Source organism: Mycteria americana, chromosome 3 (assembly GCF_035582795.1).
Source record: "Mycteria americana isolate JAX WOST 10 ecotype Jacksonville Zoo and Gardens chromosome 3, USCA_MyAme_1.0, whole genome shotgun sequence".
Taxonomy (NCBI): Eukaryota; Metazoa; Chordata; class Aves; order Ciconiiformes; family Ciconiidae; genus Mycteria; species Mycteria americana.
In genome coordinates this window covers 109,454,092-109,474,542 of record NC_134367.1, presented here as the reverse complement: position 1 = coordinate 109,474,542, position 20,451 = coordinate 109,454,092, and the positions used below count along the sequence as shown (strand labels likewise).

At 43.4% G+C, this 20,451-nt stretch overlaps 1 protein-coding gene across 1 annotated transcript; it reads left to right on the top strand.

Moving 5' to 3' along the window:
* The first annotated feature begins 386 nt into the window (after positions 1-386).
* Positions 387-19,830, top strand: ACBD3 (acyl-CoA binding domain containing 3). Its single transcript, XM_075496529.1, has 8 exons — positions 387-675; positions 8,514-8,655; positions 9,740-9,880; positions 10,629-10,787; positions 12,804-12,978; positions 16,683-16,878; positions 17,939-18,223; positions 19,128-19,830. The coding sequence occupies exons 1-8, from the start codon at positions 417-419 to the stop codon at positions 19,337-19,339; spliced, it is 1,569 nt and encodes a 522-aa protein (XP_075352644.1). The 5' UTR covers positions 387-416; the 3' UTR covers positions 19,340-19,830.
* The last annotated feature ends 621 nt before the right edge of the window (positions 19,831-20,451 follow it).

Genomic DNA, 20,451 nt, shown 5'->3' with positions numbered 1-20,451 from the left:
CGTGCCCCGGGGGCCGAGTTCAAGGCCGCGGGAGCGCGGCAAGGCGGGAAGGGGGGGTTGCGAGGCACCTCACGGGCTCCAGCGGCCACCGCCGTGGGGCGAGCGTGCCCCGGCGGCGCAGCCTGCCGCTCCCAGCCGCCCGGCTGTGCCAGGGCCCATTCTCCTGCCCGCCGGGGACTGGGACGGGATCGGGGACCTGAGGCGGGCGCGGGTCCCCCGACAGCCGCAGGCGGCCGTTGGCGAGGGGGCGGGGCCGCGGGGGCGGCCGTTGGCGAGGGGAGGGGGCGGGGCCGCGGCGCTACTGGGCGGGACCGGAAGTTCCGGGTCGGAGGGAACAGGAAGTCGGGACGTGGCCGCCGCAGCGGAGCAGGAGGCGGAGGGCGGGCGGGAGGCGGCGGTGGAGGAGGAGGAGGAGGATGGCGGCGGTGCTGAGCTCGGACCGGCTCGAGGTCTCGGTGGACGGGCTGACGCTGAGCCCTAACGCTGAGGTGCCGCACTGCGAAGCGCGGCCGGGGCAGGGGGAGCCCGCGGCGGGGCGGAGCCGAGCGGGCCCCGGCTCCCCGGGCCAGGCGGAGGCCGGCGGCGAGGCGGCGGAGGAGGCGGCGCTGAGCCCGGAGCGGCGCTGGGGCTTCGCGCTGGAGGAGCTGTACGGCCTGGCGCTGCGCTTCTTCAAAGGTGAGGCCGCCCGGCGACGTGGCCCGCACACCCCCCGCCGGGACCGGGGCGGCGAGGCGGGAGTCGCCGCGTCCCGGGAAGCCCCAGGTGGCGGCATCGGTGGCCTCCCCGCCGGGCCGGGCTCCGGGGCGCAGGCGGAGCCCCGGCTCCCCCGAGAGCGGCGAGGGGCGGCGCCGTAGCGGGGCAGGCGGCAGCGCCGGCACCGCCCGCGGCCCCTGGGGGTCGGTGTGCCGGGCGCGGCGGCGAGCCGGGGCGAGCATCGTGTCACGGCGGTCGGTGGCGGCTTGTGGGGACGCGCTTTTCCTGGTACGAGAGGTGAGGCGGGGCGGGGAACCGGGAGAAGAGCCGGCAGGCTGCCCCGGGCTGCGGTGTGCCCGCTCCGCGGGGCCGGGAAGGCATTTCCGAGGGTTTGCACCACCTGAGCTAAAAACGGAGCAAAAAAAATCCTTGCTTGTGGGATGTGAAGAAAAACCCTGCAAACGTAGGCGAAGAGTGCTCTCTTTGAGTGTTGTCGAGTCTGCTGACAGCCCGGGTACTGGCGTGAGATGTCGTGCCGTCTCCACAGGATGCTAACTTCAAGTCTGGTTTTGCCGCTTCGTGTGCCGTCATGACTCCAGCTGGCAGCTGTGCGAGGGAGCCATGAAATACCCAGGGTGTAGACCTGAAGCGTTTGTCTTGGGATCCCCTGTAGCCAGGTGTGCTTCTGCAGGAAGCCGGAGGTACCTTGTCACACTTGCTCTCCTCAAGAGAAGGAAATTGACTGTGTGGTTTCAGAGGAAAAGCCAGATTCACTGTGGTGTTACATGGCACTGCAGTGTATTTGGGCATCTCGCAGCGATGTGTCACTTTGCTGGCTTTCAGGTGCCTGTTGTTTAACATGGGGCACAGAGCAGCGACTCTAGCAACCTGCCTGCACGAGGGAAGATACAACTCCATACTTGGAAAGGTCAGTCTTGTGGTGGTCAGTTGTTAGATGACCCCCAGGAAAGCTGCCTCTTCTGAGGGCAAGCATACTGGCAGGTGGAAACTGTGCTAGAAGGACAAAGTTGTCTGTTTTATTCACTTTGGCTGACCTGCACCCTGATAGTTGTTAGGAGCACGTAAAGCTCTAAGCAGTTTTCTTGAGCCGTGGTTCTTTGACCCTGTTCTGATGCCCTTCCACAAAGCAATTTTTTTGTTAGTATGCTAACATACAGAGAGTTGTTTTTTTTAAGCTGTAAAAACCAAAAGGAATCATAAGGGTCTTGATTTTTTCTTTTTTTTTTTTCCTGTGCCAAAAGCTACGGCAATCGGGTATCAGGTTGTGGAAGCATTGTAACTTCTGTCTCTTTCTCCTTTCTGTAAAACAAGCTGCTTGAAAGAGTTCTAGTTTGGTTTAATGAGTGTTTGTTCTTAAAACATGATGCAGAAAGAAATGTCTCTGCAGTAGCAAATTTCTTGTTTCTGTCCACCATGGTCTCATTTTGTCTTGGGTTTAATATTCTATTGGAACCTGTATTTACAGTGTAAAACTTAAGTTCATCCATAGTGTATATCTACATTGCTGATAACCTATGTCTATTATGTCTCACGTTTTAATGAAATTTATGCTCTACATTTATCTCCTCTTGGATGCTGAAAAGTCAGTGGAGTGTTACTTGTGTCTAGGTTCCAGTTTCTGGTGTTCTGTTATCTCAACAGTGGGTTTGTTGTTGCCTTCCTTTTAATAAAAGTTTTAATTTCAGCATGTTTCTACTTACTGCTGCTCTTTTTTTTTTTTTAAACCTTCTGCAATTTCTTGTAACACATGGTTTTGCTCATAAGAGGACATTTTTCCACATTGTATGGAGTTGTCAGACTTTCCAAATGGAGACCTCATTCCTCTGTCCTTATGGCTGGAATAAGTCACATGAAGTCATTGCCCATATTTTCATCTGTAGTTTTTGCTGAAAGTGACATAACATGAGGATTTTTATTTATAGATGTGATGGTGAGTTACAGGAGCTTGTAGTACTTGGATTACTGATTCTGCCTCCTTGTTCTATATCTGTGTGGTTCCGAAAATAATTGGTCTTGTTTCCAAATGATTTTCATGCATTCAATGTCAAAACAACTGTGGGAGTGGGCATGCTTGTTTAGCAGCCTTGTAGATGCCAAGGAACAAATACGGATTCCTCCTTTACTTCAAAAAGCAACATCTGTGGGATCTGAAGGTTGACCCATGTTAATAGGTCAATGCCAAGGTCTTGTTTCTGATCATTCTTCTAAAACCTGCTGATTTGGAGATGGGGGGTATCTTTGAAAAACTTTCTTTCTTAAAGCTAGTTGATATCCATGCCTCAGTGTATGATACTACCTACTCACACAGCTACCATGGAACAAACAAGGGCAGCGCTTGTTTGGGAGGACGATGGTATCTGGATTAACTGTGGTTATTGAGATGGAAGGAGCTCTGGTCAGGATGCTAGAGGAGTCCCTGGGTGAGGTGAAAGGGTAAGCAGCGATCGCTAGTTAAGCAGCTTCCTTTCAGCTTCAGTGTGCAGACTGAGTTGTCTGGTTGTAACTCATGATGTGCTTTCTTCCTGGAGCGGTTGAATCTGATCAAAATAGTTCGGATATGCTTATTACAATGGCTGCCAACACTTGTCTGTGGTGGCATATTGCATGTAACAGAATTGCTCGAAGACAAGACAGGGTGGGAGTGCATATAAACAATGTGAAAAACACAACTGAAACTGGGCTAGGATATTAGACTCAAAAGCTACTTTATTCTGTCTCTGATAAAGACAGAAGCAGATCTAAAATGCTTGACCCTGGGTCATTTCAACTGTCAGGCCTTAGGCTGTGCAGGAGATGTGCGCTAGCTTTTTTTAGCATCCATAATGGCTTGTGAAGAAAGCTTTTCAGAATAATAGAGGCATAGAAAATAGATGGTTAATAGTGTTCCAGTCCATTTTTCTGTGAGAAACAAGAGCCTTCCTTACAATACGTGCTCTTTCCCTTACTGCTCTGTCGAGTCTAGTTCAGGTCAATCAGCATTTTGGCTGCCCCTAAGAAGCTGCTCCACTGTGCTAGATCCAGTGTACAGGGGAGAACACAGTCATGTTAAAGAAACGTACCCGTTTCAGTGTCTCTTGGACTGTCTGTAATTGTGTGCCCCGGGGCAGCTGGCAGAGTAGAAGTGTCTCTGATGGCTTATTTTGCTTGGCGAACTGGTATGAGCTATGCCAGCGAAGATGACACCTTAAACAAGTCGCCTGTGTCCTGCAGTAGGAGGGGGTGGCTTGCATAGCTCTGCCAGCAAATCTTTCCCAGGATCAGCCTGGCTTTATGGTTTTCTGTATCCTGTCATTGAAACACCATTGCACCCAATTGTCAATATATGACAGTCCCTGAAGTGTTCATGCACTGTCTAAAGTGATTTGCAGTGTAGCATATCTGAGTAGACAGTATACAAACCATATAATTTTGGTACCTAAAGGCTTTCCTGGTATGTTAAGTACTCTAATTTTGTTTGATTGCTCCAAGTTATTTCCTGTTATCCTAACAAGAATGCATTTTCAACCTCAGCAATACATCATTCTAAATTAATTCTTTGACCTAATCTTTTTTTTTTGAAGGCTAATTTGATGGCATGATTGTAATTCATAAGTTAAGTAGGCTCTTGTTTTCAAGAATATGAAAACCCCTGTAACTTATCTATGTTTGATGTGAAGTTGAGCTTTGATCACATTTAATTGGAAGGACCGGTTGGTAACTCTTCTGTTGATGCAGAACATCTTCAGGAGAGGAGAATTACGAGTGTAAGAGTATGTACTGGGATCTGCAGGCAGCAATTCAGTTCTCATGCTTCTCCGTTTTGGTCTTGCTCATTAAAACTTCGCGAATGAATAGCATTAACGTATGTGACTTCTGCTTTAAAAGCTATGAGGTGAAAAATGGCAGTTCACAAACTGTTCTCTAGCTTCTTCTGGATGACTTGACTGAATGTTATCCTACAGGAATTAGGTGTTTGGAGTGAGTGCAGTAGGTGAATTTGGAGTGGAAGCTGCAGCATGTTGTGCCATATTTCTTACAGGAAAAAAATAATCTGAAGTTACATGGGAGTAACAGTATCTTGCATGATGCAGTCTCTTCTTAAGCATATTTCTTAAACTGCCTTTAGGTCTGAATTTGCGGTTTTATACCAATTCATGTCAGTGGTACAGTGCTACGTAGTGACATAAGTCTCCATTATCTGCTTTTCATTACTAGTTATAGCTTCATCTTTCTGTTGTGTTTGCATGCTGACACAAACAGTGGTCTTCAAGCATACGGTTAATTACCTGTAGTGCAAGGAGGGTCGTTGGTGTTCTAAGTATTGGTTTTCTGGAGTATTCAACTGAGTTGCTTTCAATGGATCTCAGTTTTGTGGGCATCTAGACAAAGTGGCCACTGTCAAGGAGAGCGGTAGTCTGAATAGCTAATATTAGGTGTGCAGGGATTTTCCTTCCAGGGGTGACAACACAGTAACGCAGTGTTGTGGTTTCATGGCATGCATCAGTGAGGCCTGAGCTTGCAGTAAGTGGGAGCTAGTCTTTCTCTGTGTTCTGGGTGAACTACTTCATGTCATCAGTGAAGTACATATGTATATGTGTGTGTGTGTATATATATATGGGCCCTTACTGCAGAATGCCTAAAGCATTGTAGCTCCATAGCCTGCCTTGTTCATGTAACCATCGCCTTAATCACTACTTGAGTTTGATCCTTTAGTGGCTGCTGCTTAAGTGTAGAGTTTAGTCGACTTGAGAAATTGCCATTTCAGGTGAATGATGGTTTGAAGTATTGTCAGGAAAAAAGCTTCCTAATCTTCTGTAAGAAAGCTAATCCTTTCTCTGGCCCTGTTGGGTCAGGCATACCAGTGGCATAGGGAGGGTTGTATAGTTGCTGTACTACTGCTGTGCGCATCCTTTGGATTTCCCAATGTGTTCTTTGATGTTCTTCAGCTTCCTGACAACTGTATTAGATGTGTGGATAATACCTACTTAAATGGTATGTTCCCGGATGCTTGAATAACTTTGGCACTTCTACTTGTCTGGACTCACTAATGCTCTTTTTTGGCATATTTGACTCTGCAGATGGCTTCGGATCCTCTGGTTCAGTTTAATGACAACGATTCCAAATCTTTGGGATAATTATACAATGTGGCTCATGCTGAAGAATTCAACTGAAAAATAGCTAGTATACAGCTTTGCTCTTTTGACTGGCTCCAAACACTTTGCTGAGAGTTTGCTTCTAATCTGCATTATCTACAAGTCACTGAATGCCTGTCTCATATTTTTCTCATCTGTCTGTTTTCCTCTCTTATTTAACTTCTTTGTTCTTCCCTTGGGTCACTGTTCTTTGTAAAGGCAGATTTTGGGCAGTTAGGGCTTGAGGTCTGACTCCTCTGTTCTGTGATCATGCAGGCGTGCTGCGTATAGCATGGGAAATGATGGTTTTTTCCCTTTAACCCTCTTCAGAAATGAGTTCAAATACTGATGATGTTAGCTGGCTTAGGTGGCAGTCTAGTAGAGCAAATAGCTGTGGCTTTTGGCAGACAACTGTAGGTGTACAGGTTGTGCAACGTAAACTATGCTATAGGGACCCCCTTGAGAAGTGTACTGTGTTCAGAAGCCTGACAAAATTTGTGTAGTACCCTTATCAATTGACTTGCTTTTAAGCACGCTGCCCAGGATATTAAGTATGATTTCAAAGTGCGTGCTGTTTATTGAGGCTAATGGAAGTGTTTGCTACCTAATAAGCACATTCTGAGTTAAATGAGAAGTGTGAAGAATTGAGGAAAAGCCAAAGGACTCTTTGGGTGGCCTGAGAGCAGGAGACCTGAGACCCAGGGAGGGAGCTTACCAGGCTGCCACGATTTGCATCTCTTAAGGGTCACAGACTTGTTGAGGTGGGAAGAGACCTCTGGGGATGGTCAAGTTCAGCCCTTGCTGTTCAGAGCAGGCTTCTCAGGACTATGTCCATGTGGGTTTTGAATATCTCCAAGGGTGGAGTCTTCAAAACATCTCTGGGCAGCCTGTGTCAGTGCTTGATCACTCGCAGTAAAAAAAGCCACTTCATATGCTTAAGTGGAATTTCTTATATTCCAGTTTACGTCTGTTGCCTCTTGTCCTTTCACTGGATACCTCTGGGTAGACTCTGGTTCAGTCTTTATACACCCCCCCACCCCCACCCCCCCAACACACACACACCACCCCCACCCCCACCTTTTCTACCCCATCAGGTATTTTTGGAAATAGCTAGATATTTTTGTGGAGAAAGGCTTCTGTTTTTTGAAGCTGGAAGAGATATTTGCTGTAAGGTGGTGTGATGCTGGGAGAAGAGTGAATACTTGAGATTCTGGAAGGTGCAGTGGGCGTCTAGAAATGGATAATAAGCGATTAAATGTTTTTCTAGCTTCAAAATTAATGGCATGCATGTAGCGGTTCCTTGTGATGTTTTAACTGAGTAAGTCCAGTAACGTACTGGACTTATTCTGTCAAAAATACAGGTTTGCTGTGACCTGCAAACACTTTCCCTCTGGGGTTGTTTCCAATTTTCAGAATTATTTGCTCTGAGTTTCTCAATAGGCCATAGCAGAGGTATTTCCCCTCCTCTTTTGTTCTGAGATGTGCTTCTTTTTCTGTTAATAACTGTTTACAAAAGCATCAGCCAAGCAATTTTGCAATATGTAAATGCCTGCCCTAAAATTTGGGTATGAATTGGACTGTTCAGTTTGGGGCTATAAAAAACTTGCTCTGAAGTGACCTCTACTGTAAAAGGAGAGCTGGAAACTAGTGACAGCTCTGCCTGTGGTTCCTGACTACATGGAGAGCAGCTATTAGTGCAGTCATGTGAAATGTCTATTGTTTACATCCGATAATGGCTTCCTCATTTCAGCCTTTCCAAAAGGAGATGATGCTTATTTATTTGTTTTCCTGTTCAAGAAAAAGGTCTTTTCTTAATGAGCAGTGTAATTACATATAGTGATGCCTGTTTCTTTGATTTGTTTTGGCAGTTTAAATGTGCTGAGGTAAGTCCTAGCTGACTAATTCGTATATCGTTTTAAATCAATGCAAGTCTCTTCTTACCAGTAAATGTGTGGCAGGATCTGACCAGGACCACTTCAGAAGGTGTTGGTGTGGAGCTGTTGGAATTCTGATTATGTTCAGGTTTATGTTGCCTGTGTCTTACAGCCAGAGTTCTCTGTACACATTGGTGCTGATGGAGTCGCCTCTGAGACTTTTAATTGTGAAGGGGTTATTCCAGCTGCCTTGGCAAAGTGCAGCAATCAAATTGCCTCAAGGAAAACTTTCCCTTAATTCTAATTTTTCCTCTCTGCAGTTTTCCTTGTCTTAAGCCTTGCTTGTTCTGGCTTCATTGATGTGAAGAGCATGAAAGGAGAGCAATCTATAAAGTTAACATCACATCTTTCTTTGTGGAAAATTCTTCCTATCCACACTACAATGGACTTGGCAGACACATTTGAATTCAAGTTAAGGTTTTAAATTTTTTCAGAGATACAGATCCATATGGTACGATGTTGAACTAATTAACATAAATATTTATGTGATGACTTACTAGCTAAGATTCACTCTAGACAGTATGATGAAAACCACTTCATAATTAAGTTTCAGCAGCTGAAGTTAGACGTTTTTGTTCTGGACAGATCTATATTTTACTTGAATAGAACTGAGTTAATTTGTCTAACCTTTTGTGACTTACCTTTCTTATTCCTTTTTTACAGAGAAATCATGATTGTGGTTATACAAAATGCTCTTTGCTGTCCTGTACTTTATCAGTTAATCACAACAGTGAAATTTTCTTTTCTTCTACAGAAAAAGATGGCAAAGCCTTTCATCCAACATATGAAGAAAAACTCAAACTTGTGGCGCTGCACAAACAGGTTCTGCTGGGACCTTACAACCCTGACACTTGCCCTGAAGTTGGATTCTTTGATGTGCTGGGGAATGATAGAAGGTAAAAGGGCTGGTGCTCTTGTTGATCTTAACTCTGCTTTTCCTGTCTGAAGAAAACATCATCCAATTTCTGCAATAAGAAGACAAGTATGTGGGTTTCATCAATGTGTGCGTATGGTAGTGGATTGTGCGAGTGGCCTCTTCAAATACATCTTGGAAATCTGAGTCACAGTTCAGTAAAGGAGCTAACAAAAGGTTATTGGGGTTTTTCAACCACATTAGGAAAAGCTGCTGTGCCGGCAGTCCAATTTCTCATAGCAGTTTAAGACTTGGTTAGCTGTGCATTAATGTGCAAGCCCATGTTTCATCCTAACTCCACACCAGGGCTACAGGGCACCAGGGCTACAAAAGGCCAAGGCTTTTGCCAGTGGTAGCAGCATTCACCATAGCTTTTGTTAATATCAAAGCTAACTTCTGAAATCAGGTACCTGATGCATTCAAACTCTGAGTAAATTTTTACGATATCTGGGCAATCTCAGGCCTGTCTCTCATATTGCTTGCAGTTCAGGCTGCACTTCAAATGTTCATTGTTGCTATTTCTAGCATGAAAGCAATGTGCAACACAGCACTGGCTTCTCGGAGCTGGACCCAGTGCACTGCTTTCGCCCAAATGGACGTAACCTTCCTTTAGGAAGAACCAGGCTGTTGGCGTTCAACTAACTCAAGTGCTATAATTGATGGTTGTTACTATGTTTGTTCATCTGGGAAAACGTATACGTTTTTTTCTACAAACTAGAGTGGAAGAGGGGTAAAAAATATTTAAAGTTCACTTGTATCTGGGAATTTTTTGGACGTAGTTCAGAATTTGAAGTAGGGTCAATGAGATTTCATGAGATTTCATATAAGCACTCAGTTATGGCTGTTTGAAAGGGTTGTTCTGGTGCAGGCAGAAGAGAGCACTGAAACCTACAGGTTTAAGGTCTGTCTTTGAATGGGAGAAAGTTGTTGCTTCTCTGAAACTGCATATGATAAAGTTTGGTCCCTGGTCTCCCAACTTTTTTTTTTCTTTGCTGGATTCTCAGAGTTCACTACTGACTTGAAAAGAGTTGAGTCTTCTGTTATTTCAGCTGATTTCTCTCTCTCAGGAAGGAATGGGCTGCCCTTGGAAACATGTCAAAGCAAAAAGCTATGACAGAATTTGTTAAGCTCCTGAATAGGTGCTGCCACTTGTTTTCAACATATGTCACTTCCCACAAGATAGAGAAAGAAGAACAAGAAAAGAAAAGGTAATGTTTGAGTCCTTTGGAGTATATTGAGCGTGTAACTCTTGACCTATGGACAGTGTCACAGCTAGCTTAGGTTGAAGTTGTCTTGGCAAGAGAAATGCTTGAAGGTGGTTGAGGTACCATTTGATATCTTTAAGCCTTTTTACTTTGCCAGTAATGAATGATTGTTTCTGAGGTAAGGACACCTAGAATATAAGGACTTTTTTTAGATTTTGCTGATACTGTCATGTGTTTAAGAAATACACTTCACAAAATGTCTGCCCTGATGTGTCTGTGGACCAAACTTATACAGAACATGCAGTTTTCAGGTGCTTTAAACTCTTCTGGTATGGGTTAGCAACTTGACAAAGGCTATCTTCTGCTATCGTTCACATATCATGTGGTCATTAAACTATAGAATCCATGTAATTATTGAACATATGTTAAAGCTTGGAAGACGTGTTTAAGGTTTCCAGACAATTTTTTCTACTGCTCTCTGCTAAGGATAGTATAGTAACAGGTTAGAATGAATATCAAATTATAATACAGAATTTACACTTCTCATACTGCACAGTGCAGTAAAACTAAATGTTAATATGTTTTCTTCTTGGGTTCAATAAGACACTTCTCCAGTCAAATTGAAGTGGGAGGAGATGATACCAAACAAAAAGCCTTATTGGGCAGGCAAAAGGCAGGTTACAGCATGTTGAAAATAACTCATCCTAGGATTATAGGAATGCTGAAATAGCTTATTGAGTGGATGTTGCAGAAGAGAAGAGGAAGAACGAAGGCGGCGTGAAGAGGAGGAGCGTGAGCGTTTACAAAAAGAAGAAGAAAAACGTAGGCGAGAAGAAGAGGAAAGACTGAGAAGAGAAGAAGAAGAGAGGAGGAGAATAGAGGAGGAACGACTTCGGATGGAACAACAAAAGTGAGTAGCTGAAACAAACAACACTTCAAAGAGAATAACTGCCTTGCACTTGAGACAATTGTATCTATCTGTTTAAATAGTTTTGCTAGAATTGAATACCTGAAGTTCAGAGCACTCGCGTCTGGCAGTGACGCTTGCATCCTTAGTTAAGAGGGACACAATTTGCAGAGAATAATTATCCTAACATGTTATTGTGTGTAGCCTTCTCGGATGAAAGTGCCAGAGAAGCTTTGTTTAAAGAGAAGCTCTGGAGGTTTTTGGGTTCAAGGGCTGCACCTCATGAAAACTTGTGGCTCTGCTTCTTAAATGATTAACGCTGCACTCAACTGAGCGGAGTTAAGTGTCCAACTGGAAGCGTTTGAACTGTGACTTGAAAGTTTCTATCCTTTCACAGAAGGTGGAGCCTTGAAAAAGGATGACTGCAGTTCACTGGGATCTTTTGAATGCATGGCTGAAACTTTCTAACTTGGTATTCTAACACTACCTACTTAAAGGTGCTCCCTTTCTAGGAAGTGTGAAGTGTCTGCAAATCTCATTTGTACACTGGCAATCCCTGGATCTTAGCACCTTTCTAAAAGGAGTTAAAAATTCATGTTCAAATGCACTTAACCTCCTTAACCTCTTTTTGTAGCCTGAATTAAGTTGTTTACTTAGAATATACAGCTCTAGTTATATTTCACTGTTCCCATCATATCCAGATGCTGAAAACATGGATCTAGCATTGCACACGTAATATGTAAGAGAATAGTAGATCATCAAAGCTGTTCCACACCAGTCAGCAATCATTTTCCATAATAAAAATGTCTTTGCAGAGAGTGTCTCTGAAGTAGATCCTGCACTTGCTATGTAGTAGTTTTGAGAAGGGAGCAAATAATAAATCCACAAGTTTTACTGTTTGTTAGCACTGAGAGAGCCAGAGGAGTGTAGAATACAGACATAAATGAACAGAGAATACAATAGAAAAATGTTGCACAGTGCTAAGTAACAAGAAGTGTGGTATGCCTTGAAGCTGAGATTACTTTTTTACATGAATAGCAATTGTGTACTAAGTGGTTATAACAGGTTACAGAGCTAAAGAATTTAGACAGAAAAGGAATATGGATACATATATACAGGTCAAGTGTATCTAAAGTGGTCATAGTTTTGCTGAAATAGTAAATCTTGTCTCTTAGGATACAAACCAGTCTAATACCAGAGCTTTTAGAGGATGATTTTGGGGGAAGGAGGAAGGGCAGGAAGCAAAGAATTACTCCTGCATTTGTGTGATACTTCTTTCTTCCTCTGAAGCATTGATAGCTGGTCACTGATGGACATAATGTGAGACAAAATGAACTCTGGATCTAGTTAGTTTTTTATTATATAGCTTCTGTTAGCCCTCTGGAGAGAGGAAAACTGATCCTGTGCATAAATAACCCTTGTGTTCCTCCACAGATGCCCTATTTGGCAGCATTTTTTCTGTTCCTGAATTAGGTCATAGTCAGTCATGCTCTTCATATCTGTTTGCATACTGTCCTGGGAAATTAAGATAGTAATGTGGTGTGTTTTTCTTTAAATTTACCAAAAAGCAGTGGTGTGCTGTACCACAGCAGGTCTGTTCTTAACAATATTTGTAGAAGGGCTGCTAGAAGGATGGTTTCTGCATGTTTTCTGGAGGAACCAAATGTGGGGTTTTTCCCTTGCTTGTTTGAGAAATTGTCATGCGTTTTTTCTAGCACTACCTCTTTATCAGACTACAGATTGAGAATTATGTAATAACTCTTGTTCTGCTAACATTTCATGTTTTAAAACATTAAGTAGAAATTGTTGCTCCCTTCTTTATATTCTGAGCATATTTTTAGGCAAAAATTTACATTTGCATTACCTCTGGGCTCTGCTGTATTATGTAGATTTGTTTTAATTGGTTTTTGCAGGAATTGAATTAAATGTCTTTGAGGCCACTTAAATCACTTAAGTACAGGGATTTCCCCAATACCCTCAGCTGCTTGTAATCTTCCTACTCTCCTCCCACCAATCTAGGCAACAGATAATGGCAGCACTGAACTCCCAGACTGCCGTTCAGTTCCAGCAGTATGCAGCCCAGCAGTATCCGGGCAACTACGAACAGCAGCAGATCCTAATTCGGCAGCTCCAGGAACAGCATTATCAACAATACATGCAGCAGTTGTATCAAGTCCAGCTTGCACAGCAACAGGTATGGCTGACCAGCTGAGAAACTTCGATTTTGTGTCCCAGGCTGTCTTTGGGAGATGTTAACTTGTCCACCCTTATCCCCTTGAAAAGCTAATTGCTACAAGGAGAGATAGTGTTTAGTGACTAACGCTGCTTCGGATTCAAACACCAAAGCCCCTTTACTTAATCTTTTTGAGTAGTTTTCTGAAGCAGCTATTAGTTAAGAAAATTCTAAGCAGCCTTAAATTACTTTGTTCAATACAATTCTTGGAGACCAAATGTGAAGCGCTCTGCTTGCAGCATCTATTGTGTGTGTAATTTAATGGGGGTACATACCAGTGCATCTGAGCACGAACAAACCTATTCAAGTGATTTTCCATGTAGGTATTGCACCTGAAGATCTGTGCAGAGCAGCAGGCTTTGGTCAGCCATGTGTTTCCAGCTGAACATGCATGCAGCAGTCACATCACTACTGGGTTTGAGATTACTCCTCCCTGTCAACTTGAGCACTACTGACTTCTCTCTCCTTTTGCATCTATTGTCTGACATCAGTGTCTAATTAATTTGCTTGCCTGTAATAGACAGCTTGTGGTTTGGGTGGGAGGACAGACTTTCATATTTCTGGTAGCAAATGGCTTTAGTAACTTACTTTGCAAGAGTTTTGTGCCTGGGCTTGAAAGGCCACTTCTCTGTTTAGGGGAATCTTGCATCTCTGGCAGATGTACTGTATTCACATCTCAAGCTATTTTGAAGTTCAAGGATGTCCATCTGTAAGTGTCTTAAACAGATGTAAGCCAGACTTCAGACTCTAGTATGTCTGACCTCTCTGGTCAGACCTGGTAAGACCTGAATCTTAAATGGCCTATAACTGCCAGTCTGAGGTCTATTGTTCTTGAGCTAAAGACCTAAAATTCAGTAACTAATTTTCTGTGAAGTCATCTGCTGAGGGCATCAGTCTTGTCAAAATACAAAGAACTGTCCAAGGAAGGAACCCCTGTGAACCCCACAAGGCCCATGTGAACCTCATGAAGTTCAACAAGGCCAAGTGCAAGGTCCTGCACCTGGGTAGGGACAACCCTCCAGTATCAATATAGACTGTGGGATGAATGGATTGAGAGCAGCCCTACAGAGATGGACTTGGGGATAGTGGTGGATGAAAAACTGGATATGAGCTGGCAGTGTGCGCTTGCAGCCCAGAAAGCCAATCATATCCTGGGCTGCATAAAAAGAAGTGTGGCCAGAAGGCTGAGGGAGGTAATCCTCCCCCTCTACTCGGCTCTCATGAGACCCCCACCTGGAGTCCTGTATCCAGCTCTGGGGCCCCCAGAACAAGACTGACATGGACCTGTTAGAGCAGTCCAGAGGAGGGCCACAAAAATGATCAGAGGGATGGAACCCCTCTCCTATGAGGACAGGCTGAGAGAGCTGGGGTGGTTTAGCCTGGAGAAGAGAAGGCTCCAGGGAGACCTTGTTGCGGCCTTTCAATGCTTAAAAGGTGCTTATAAGAAAGACAGAGAAAGACTTTTTACCAGGGCTTGTAGTGACAGGACAATGGGCAATGGTTTTAAACTGAAAGATGCTAGGTTTAGACTTGACATAAGGAACAAATTTTTTACAGTGAAGGTGGTGAGACGCTGGACCAGGTTGCTCAGAGAAGTTGTGGATGCCCCATCACTGGGAGTGTCCAAGATCAGGCTGGACAGAGCTTTGAGCAACCTTGCCCTAGTGAAAGGTGTCTCTGCCCATGGCAGGGGCATTGGACTACATGATCTTTAAGGGTCCCTTCCAACCCAAACCGTGGTTTGATGGAGTTAAAGTGGTAAAGGAAAGTCAGAGGCTTCCTGCCCTGTAATAGTTACTCTTGAAGCTTAATGCTGCCTTGGTACCAATGCTTTGGTGTCATAGTGGTAAGCAAAAGCTATAGCCTCATCAGTCTTGTCATAGAATCATACAATCATTTTAGGCTGGAAAAGACCTTTAAGATCATCAGGTCCAACTGTAAACCTAGCACTGCCAAGTCCACCACTAAATCATGTCCCTAAGAACCACATCTACATGTCTTCTAAATACCTCCAGGGATGGTGACTCCACCACTTCCCTGGGCAGCCTGTTCCGATGCTTGATAACCCTTTCAGTTAAGAAACTTTTCCTAGTATCCGATCTAAACCTCCCCTGGCGCAACTTGAGGCTGTTTCCTCTTGTCCTTGATGCATTCTGTAATTGATACTACTCCCTCGAGACTGAGGTGTCAGAGATGCTGCTGCCAATTTTCTTCAATGCTATCAGCACTGCTCCTTTCAATCATGGCTGTCTGCTTTTGATGTACAGAAGACTAATGCCCTCCGAAACCCAGGGCAAAACGGCCTTTCCTTTGTAGTGGCTTACAAAATACTAAGCCTGCCAGGCAATGAAGCTTATCTTTCAAATCTCTGCTTGGACAACTCTTGTAGAAAAGAAGTGTATAACAGAGCTAAAGTTATCTAATTCTACTTTGGACTTTCCTGAAGACTCGCGTAGCCTCCGTAACACTTCTGAGGAATACTTTCCTTTTGGATGCCTGTAACTCAGCTGCCTTGGGATCTGTAGTACAGTTAAAGTGCTGATCTGTCATGGTTGCTTATAAGTAACCATGCTTATAAGGTTCTGTTAAGATTAATTTTGGAAAGGCTATATGCAATACTTTTCTAGAAAAGTTCTCACCACTCTACATTGAATCACTGCATAGAACTTTTTTTAGTAGAAGGTAGATCTGGACAGCATCTGTACAATTGCTCAACTTTGAAGTCTAACTAAGATTTGACTATATTGTCTTCATACTCCTTCAGGATACCTATATTCCATTCATTCATCAAAATCATGTGCTCATTAGGTTATTCTTCAAAGAATGGTACTGTCAATTATACCTTTTCCCTGTCCCAACGAAAAAGTGTATGTAGTTGCTCTGTACTGATAACTAGGGGTGGGAGAATAAGCCTCGAAACTAAAGGGATAATGCATCCTGCTTAAATCGAAAAGGTTGGTTGTTACCATGTATAATCTCTTTTTAAGTGTATTTAATCCTTTGCACAGGGACAGCATGATAAATTCTATCTAAAGAGTTTCAATGTACATAAGTCATGTTCTAAAAGCAGCACCTCTGAGCTTTAATAACTCTTCTCCCAGACCACTCACAGTCCTTGTGGCTCTTAGGCTTCCTGCTTTCCTATTAAATAACTGCCTTTGTCAGGTGTCATGGATTTGATAGACAACCCTGTTGAGCAAGTTAACTCACAAATTGGCAAAGTACTTAATAGACCTTAAATACTTCCAGTTCTTTGTAGACCTGGATGAGCTCAGGCCAGAACCCTTTCAGCTCACTGGTAAAAACCAGCAAACAAGTTGTCATTTTCAATTTTGAAAGAGGTGTTACAGGAGTTACTGAAATGCACAACTTCCGTAGTTAAGTGCAAGAGTTTATTGTGTGTGCCCTAATTAATTAGAAAGTTGAATTTTTTTTCTTCAGGTTATATCCACCAGCCTAGAACAAAGTGACTTTGCTTCCCCTGATACTAAGTACACATAACTCTCACTGGTTAATGTGTGCTGCTTCTGGTCTTTTGTGTCAAGCCTCCTTGTGGGACGCAGGGGGAGATTTTTTTTCTTGAAATGGTCTTTATACCTTCTGCTGGAAGAGGGAGACATCTTGGGAGGTTTTGGTTTTACTTGACTTAATTTCTGTCATTTTAGGCAGCCTTACAAAAACAGCAGGAGGCGGCAGTTGTGGCAGCAACAGGGACACCTCTGACTACTGCATCGAAGGTGAATGCACCTGCCCCAGGGGACACCCCATCTGTTAACGGGCAGGCCAGTGCACATGCAGACAGCCCTGAAAAAGAGCTGGATCCAGAGGCTTTGGAAGAAGCACTGGAGAATGGACCAAAAGGTAGGACTAGCTAGATTCCTTAACTAAAAATAAATAGCAAAAGCCTTTCTTAGGATTCAGATATCTTAAGTACAGTTACTATGGCTCTTTGCTTGGCTTCGCTGGGCTATGCAAGAGCTAGGTTTGATTCCTGGGTCCAGTTTATCTCAAGGGAGAACAATATTGCCCAGGCAACGCTCCACTTTGGGGGAGTGGGAAAGAGGAAGCAGCAAAAGCATTTCAAGCCAAGTGGATGGGATCCAGAACCTCCCCTTTCACTCTTGACTTGAAGGAAAGGAGCATAAAAGTTCTAGCAGAAAGCTGTTCTGTGCAGAAATATGTTCAAACTTACTTGAACTCAGGTCAAAACTGAGTCTTGATTTAGCCTTACAGATTAAAATAAGGCCAAATCCTTCTTACTCTCTCTGAATGCTGTGGCTTAGCCCTGTCCTATGTGCAGTCCAGACTGCTGTCCCATCACATTTCTCACCACCTTCAGACAGCTTTTAGGAAGCTGTGGAAGTGGAGCAGGAAAAGTAGCCTCCCAGCAGCTCTCTCATCACTGGTATTTCTGGGTGTTACCTCTATACTTTCATCCACAATCAGTAGTCCTCAAAAGACTTGCTTGGATCCCAGTATGGAACCAACACTAGCATGGTCCCTGTCTGCATAGTGAGGTGTTCAGTAATTTTAGTCAATATTTGACAATTTCTAGATAAATCACAACCTCTGGTTACGTCGCATTAAAGATCCTTTCAGTGAAGGGTTCTGTGCAATGTAACCCCATCACCTGTAGCAGTATGTCTGTCTTCTGAGTCTTCTCTGTGTAAGCACTGTCAGTCTAAATGTGGCAGATAGGTATACTGGTAGAATTTGTGTGCATGGTTATATCTAAATTTGCACTGCATTTCATGTAACTTTTAATCTGTGAAAAGATGTTTCTTCAGTAAAAAAAAAAGTAAATTACTTAGAAGCAACTCTGATGCTTGTGGTCCTCAAGTGCCCCTAAAGCACACTTAAGCATGCAACATAAATAACTGAAGCAAAAGCTTAACTGGGATATTTTCCCCCTTCTCTCCAGATTCTGTTCCAGTGATAGCTGCCCCATCAATGTGGACACGACCCCAGATAAAAGACTTCAAGGAAAAAATCCGGCAGGATGCAGACTCTGTGATCACAGTGGGCCGAGGAGAAGTGGTTACAGTTAGAGTACCAACTCATGAAGAGGGGTCTTACCTCTTTTGGGAGTTTGCTACAGACAATTATGACATTGGTTTTGGGGTGTATTTTGAATGGACAGACTCCCCTAATACTGCAGTCAGTGTGCATGTCAGCGAATCCAGTGATGATGAGGATGAAGAAGAAGGTAAGCATGCTTATTTATATAAACTACCAGTCCTACAGAGCTTGCCATGGGGGAAAACTCAACTGATTGTCTTGTGTAATCTCCTAGTTCCCCCAGCTTCCATCTAGCTGGAATCTTGTCTTCCATTTTAAATAGGAAGTGCAATTCTGAAAGTAACTTCAGTCACCTCACTTGGTCACAGATAGGTTAAAGCATTTGAGGGTGGGGAAATCCTTTTCCTAAGTTTTACTTGCTCCTTAATGTGCCCTCTTGTCCAATTCAGCTATTCAGTAAGCTAGATTGAAACCTGTGCCATAGTAGAGCATAGTGGATCTGCACACTGAAAACCTTAAGAACAATCCTGCCCCGCTGTTCATGAACTTTTTCTAGGGAGGAAGTTTCCTTGAGGCTTCAACAAAACAGCTTAAGAGCAATTCCTGATAGTGGCCAGGACACAGATAACAGCCTTTACCTACAGGGGAGTTTAGCATACCATCAGAAAAAAAGGTTTTGAAATGAACGTGTGATTTGCTTAGAAGGAACTGCTCTGACACAGGAAGCAGTGGCCTTCTGGATATTACTACTAAGTAATCGGTAGTAGTAAGTATGTCAGATCAGTAGCAGTCAATGTGGGGTAATGTCGTAATGAAAACTAGAGCTTAGCATCTCTACAAACTAACCCAGCTGTGCTGGGGAGATGGGTGTGGTGGATTGTAATATAGGACTGTAAAATTCACAATAAAGTGAGCATGCTTACTGTTCCTCCTGCTTTTGAATGCTTTAGCCATAGCCTTGGTATGAACCACTTTGACCCATCTGATTTTTAAACTAACAAAGAGTGCCTTGTCCACAACAGATCAGTCTAACTTTCTCTTGTAAAGCATCCACCCATGTTAACTGACACCTTTTTTTTTTCCCCTTGCAGAAAATACTAGCAGTGAAGAAAAAGCCAAAAAGAATGCCAACAAGCCTCAGCTAGATGAAATAGTGCCTGTGTACAGACGAGACTGTCACGAAGAAGTGTATGCTGGCAGCCACCAGTACCCAGGGAGAGGAGTTTATCTCCTTAAATTTGACAACTCCTACTCTCTATGGAGGTCAAAAACAGTTTACTACAGAGTTTATTATACTAGATAAAGGTGTGGCTGTGTCTGAGGCTGGGCTGTGCAGAAGATGTCATTTTATTTGGAATTTTTTTCAAACATAATGGATCCTTTTGAGTCTGTGTTTTATCCTGTATCTGTATGGTTTGTGTGAACTTTAACAAGTAGACACTGGGATCTTCCTGCTCCATGACACTAATGCATATTGCATTGGGCTTAACACAGGATCTCCCTAGCCCTTTTGGATATTGGAGTTAACTAATGGGAGTCATTGGCTCCAGTGCTAAGGTCACATCAGTTGCATTTGTTAAAGCCTCATGAAAAAGGGGGAGGGAGTTGCTGGCTCACTGGCTGGGTGATCTGATGTTTCCAGGTCTGGATGCTTTGAATAACTTGTTAATGGTTAATTTAAAGGTCCCACCAATAACTGGTAGATTTGGATGCAGTTTGCTGTGTAGCAAGTTTCTCTTAACTGTAATTGAATGTCAGATTTTTACACCATTAAAACTTGAAACTTTAAGTTGATGCAGTTTAGAAACAAGTTGTCTCGCTTCTGTCCTCATCGAAGAAGAAACATTCAGTTCCTTAAACCAGTGTCGTGGCTAAGACAAGGATGAACAGCATCCTGAAAGTACAGCAAATAACCTCTTCTGAAGATGTAAACTGAATGACAGTTAAAAATACATGTAACAAGAAGAACCTTAATCTCTCTGCCCCGCTGCTAACCCTAGAATAAAAAAAGGTCATTTTTTGAGGCAATTGACTTTGAACAGGGCACAGACTATTTCTAAGTTTGGTGGGTTTTTAATGGGGTAGACTTTAAAAAAAAAAATATATATATCTACAAACCTGAAACCAGTTTTCTGCACAATATTCTGGTTTGTCCGTTTTTGTAAAACCTGAATAAGCATGTTGTACATCCGAAGAACAGTAAGTCACTTTGATAAAGTATAGGAGTTAATGTTGCACTAATTATGGAAATCACTGCCAGTCCATTTTAGTCTGAACTGGTGATACGTGGGTGCAAACTTTCTGCTTTAATCTGTAACTGTCTGCAGAAAGGCAGAGTGCACATACAGATACTTAATAATGTAGCTTTAATCTCAATTTCCTATGGTTTGGTTGGGGCATTTCATATTTTGTATA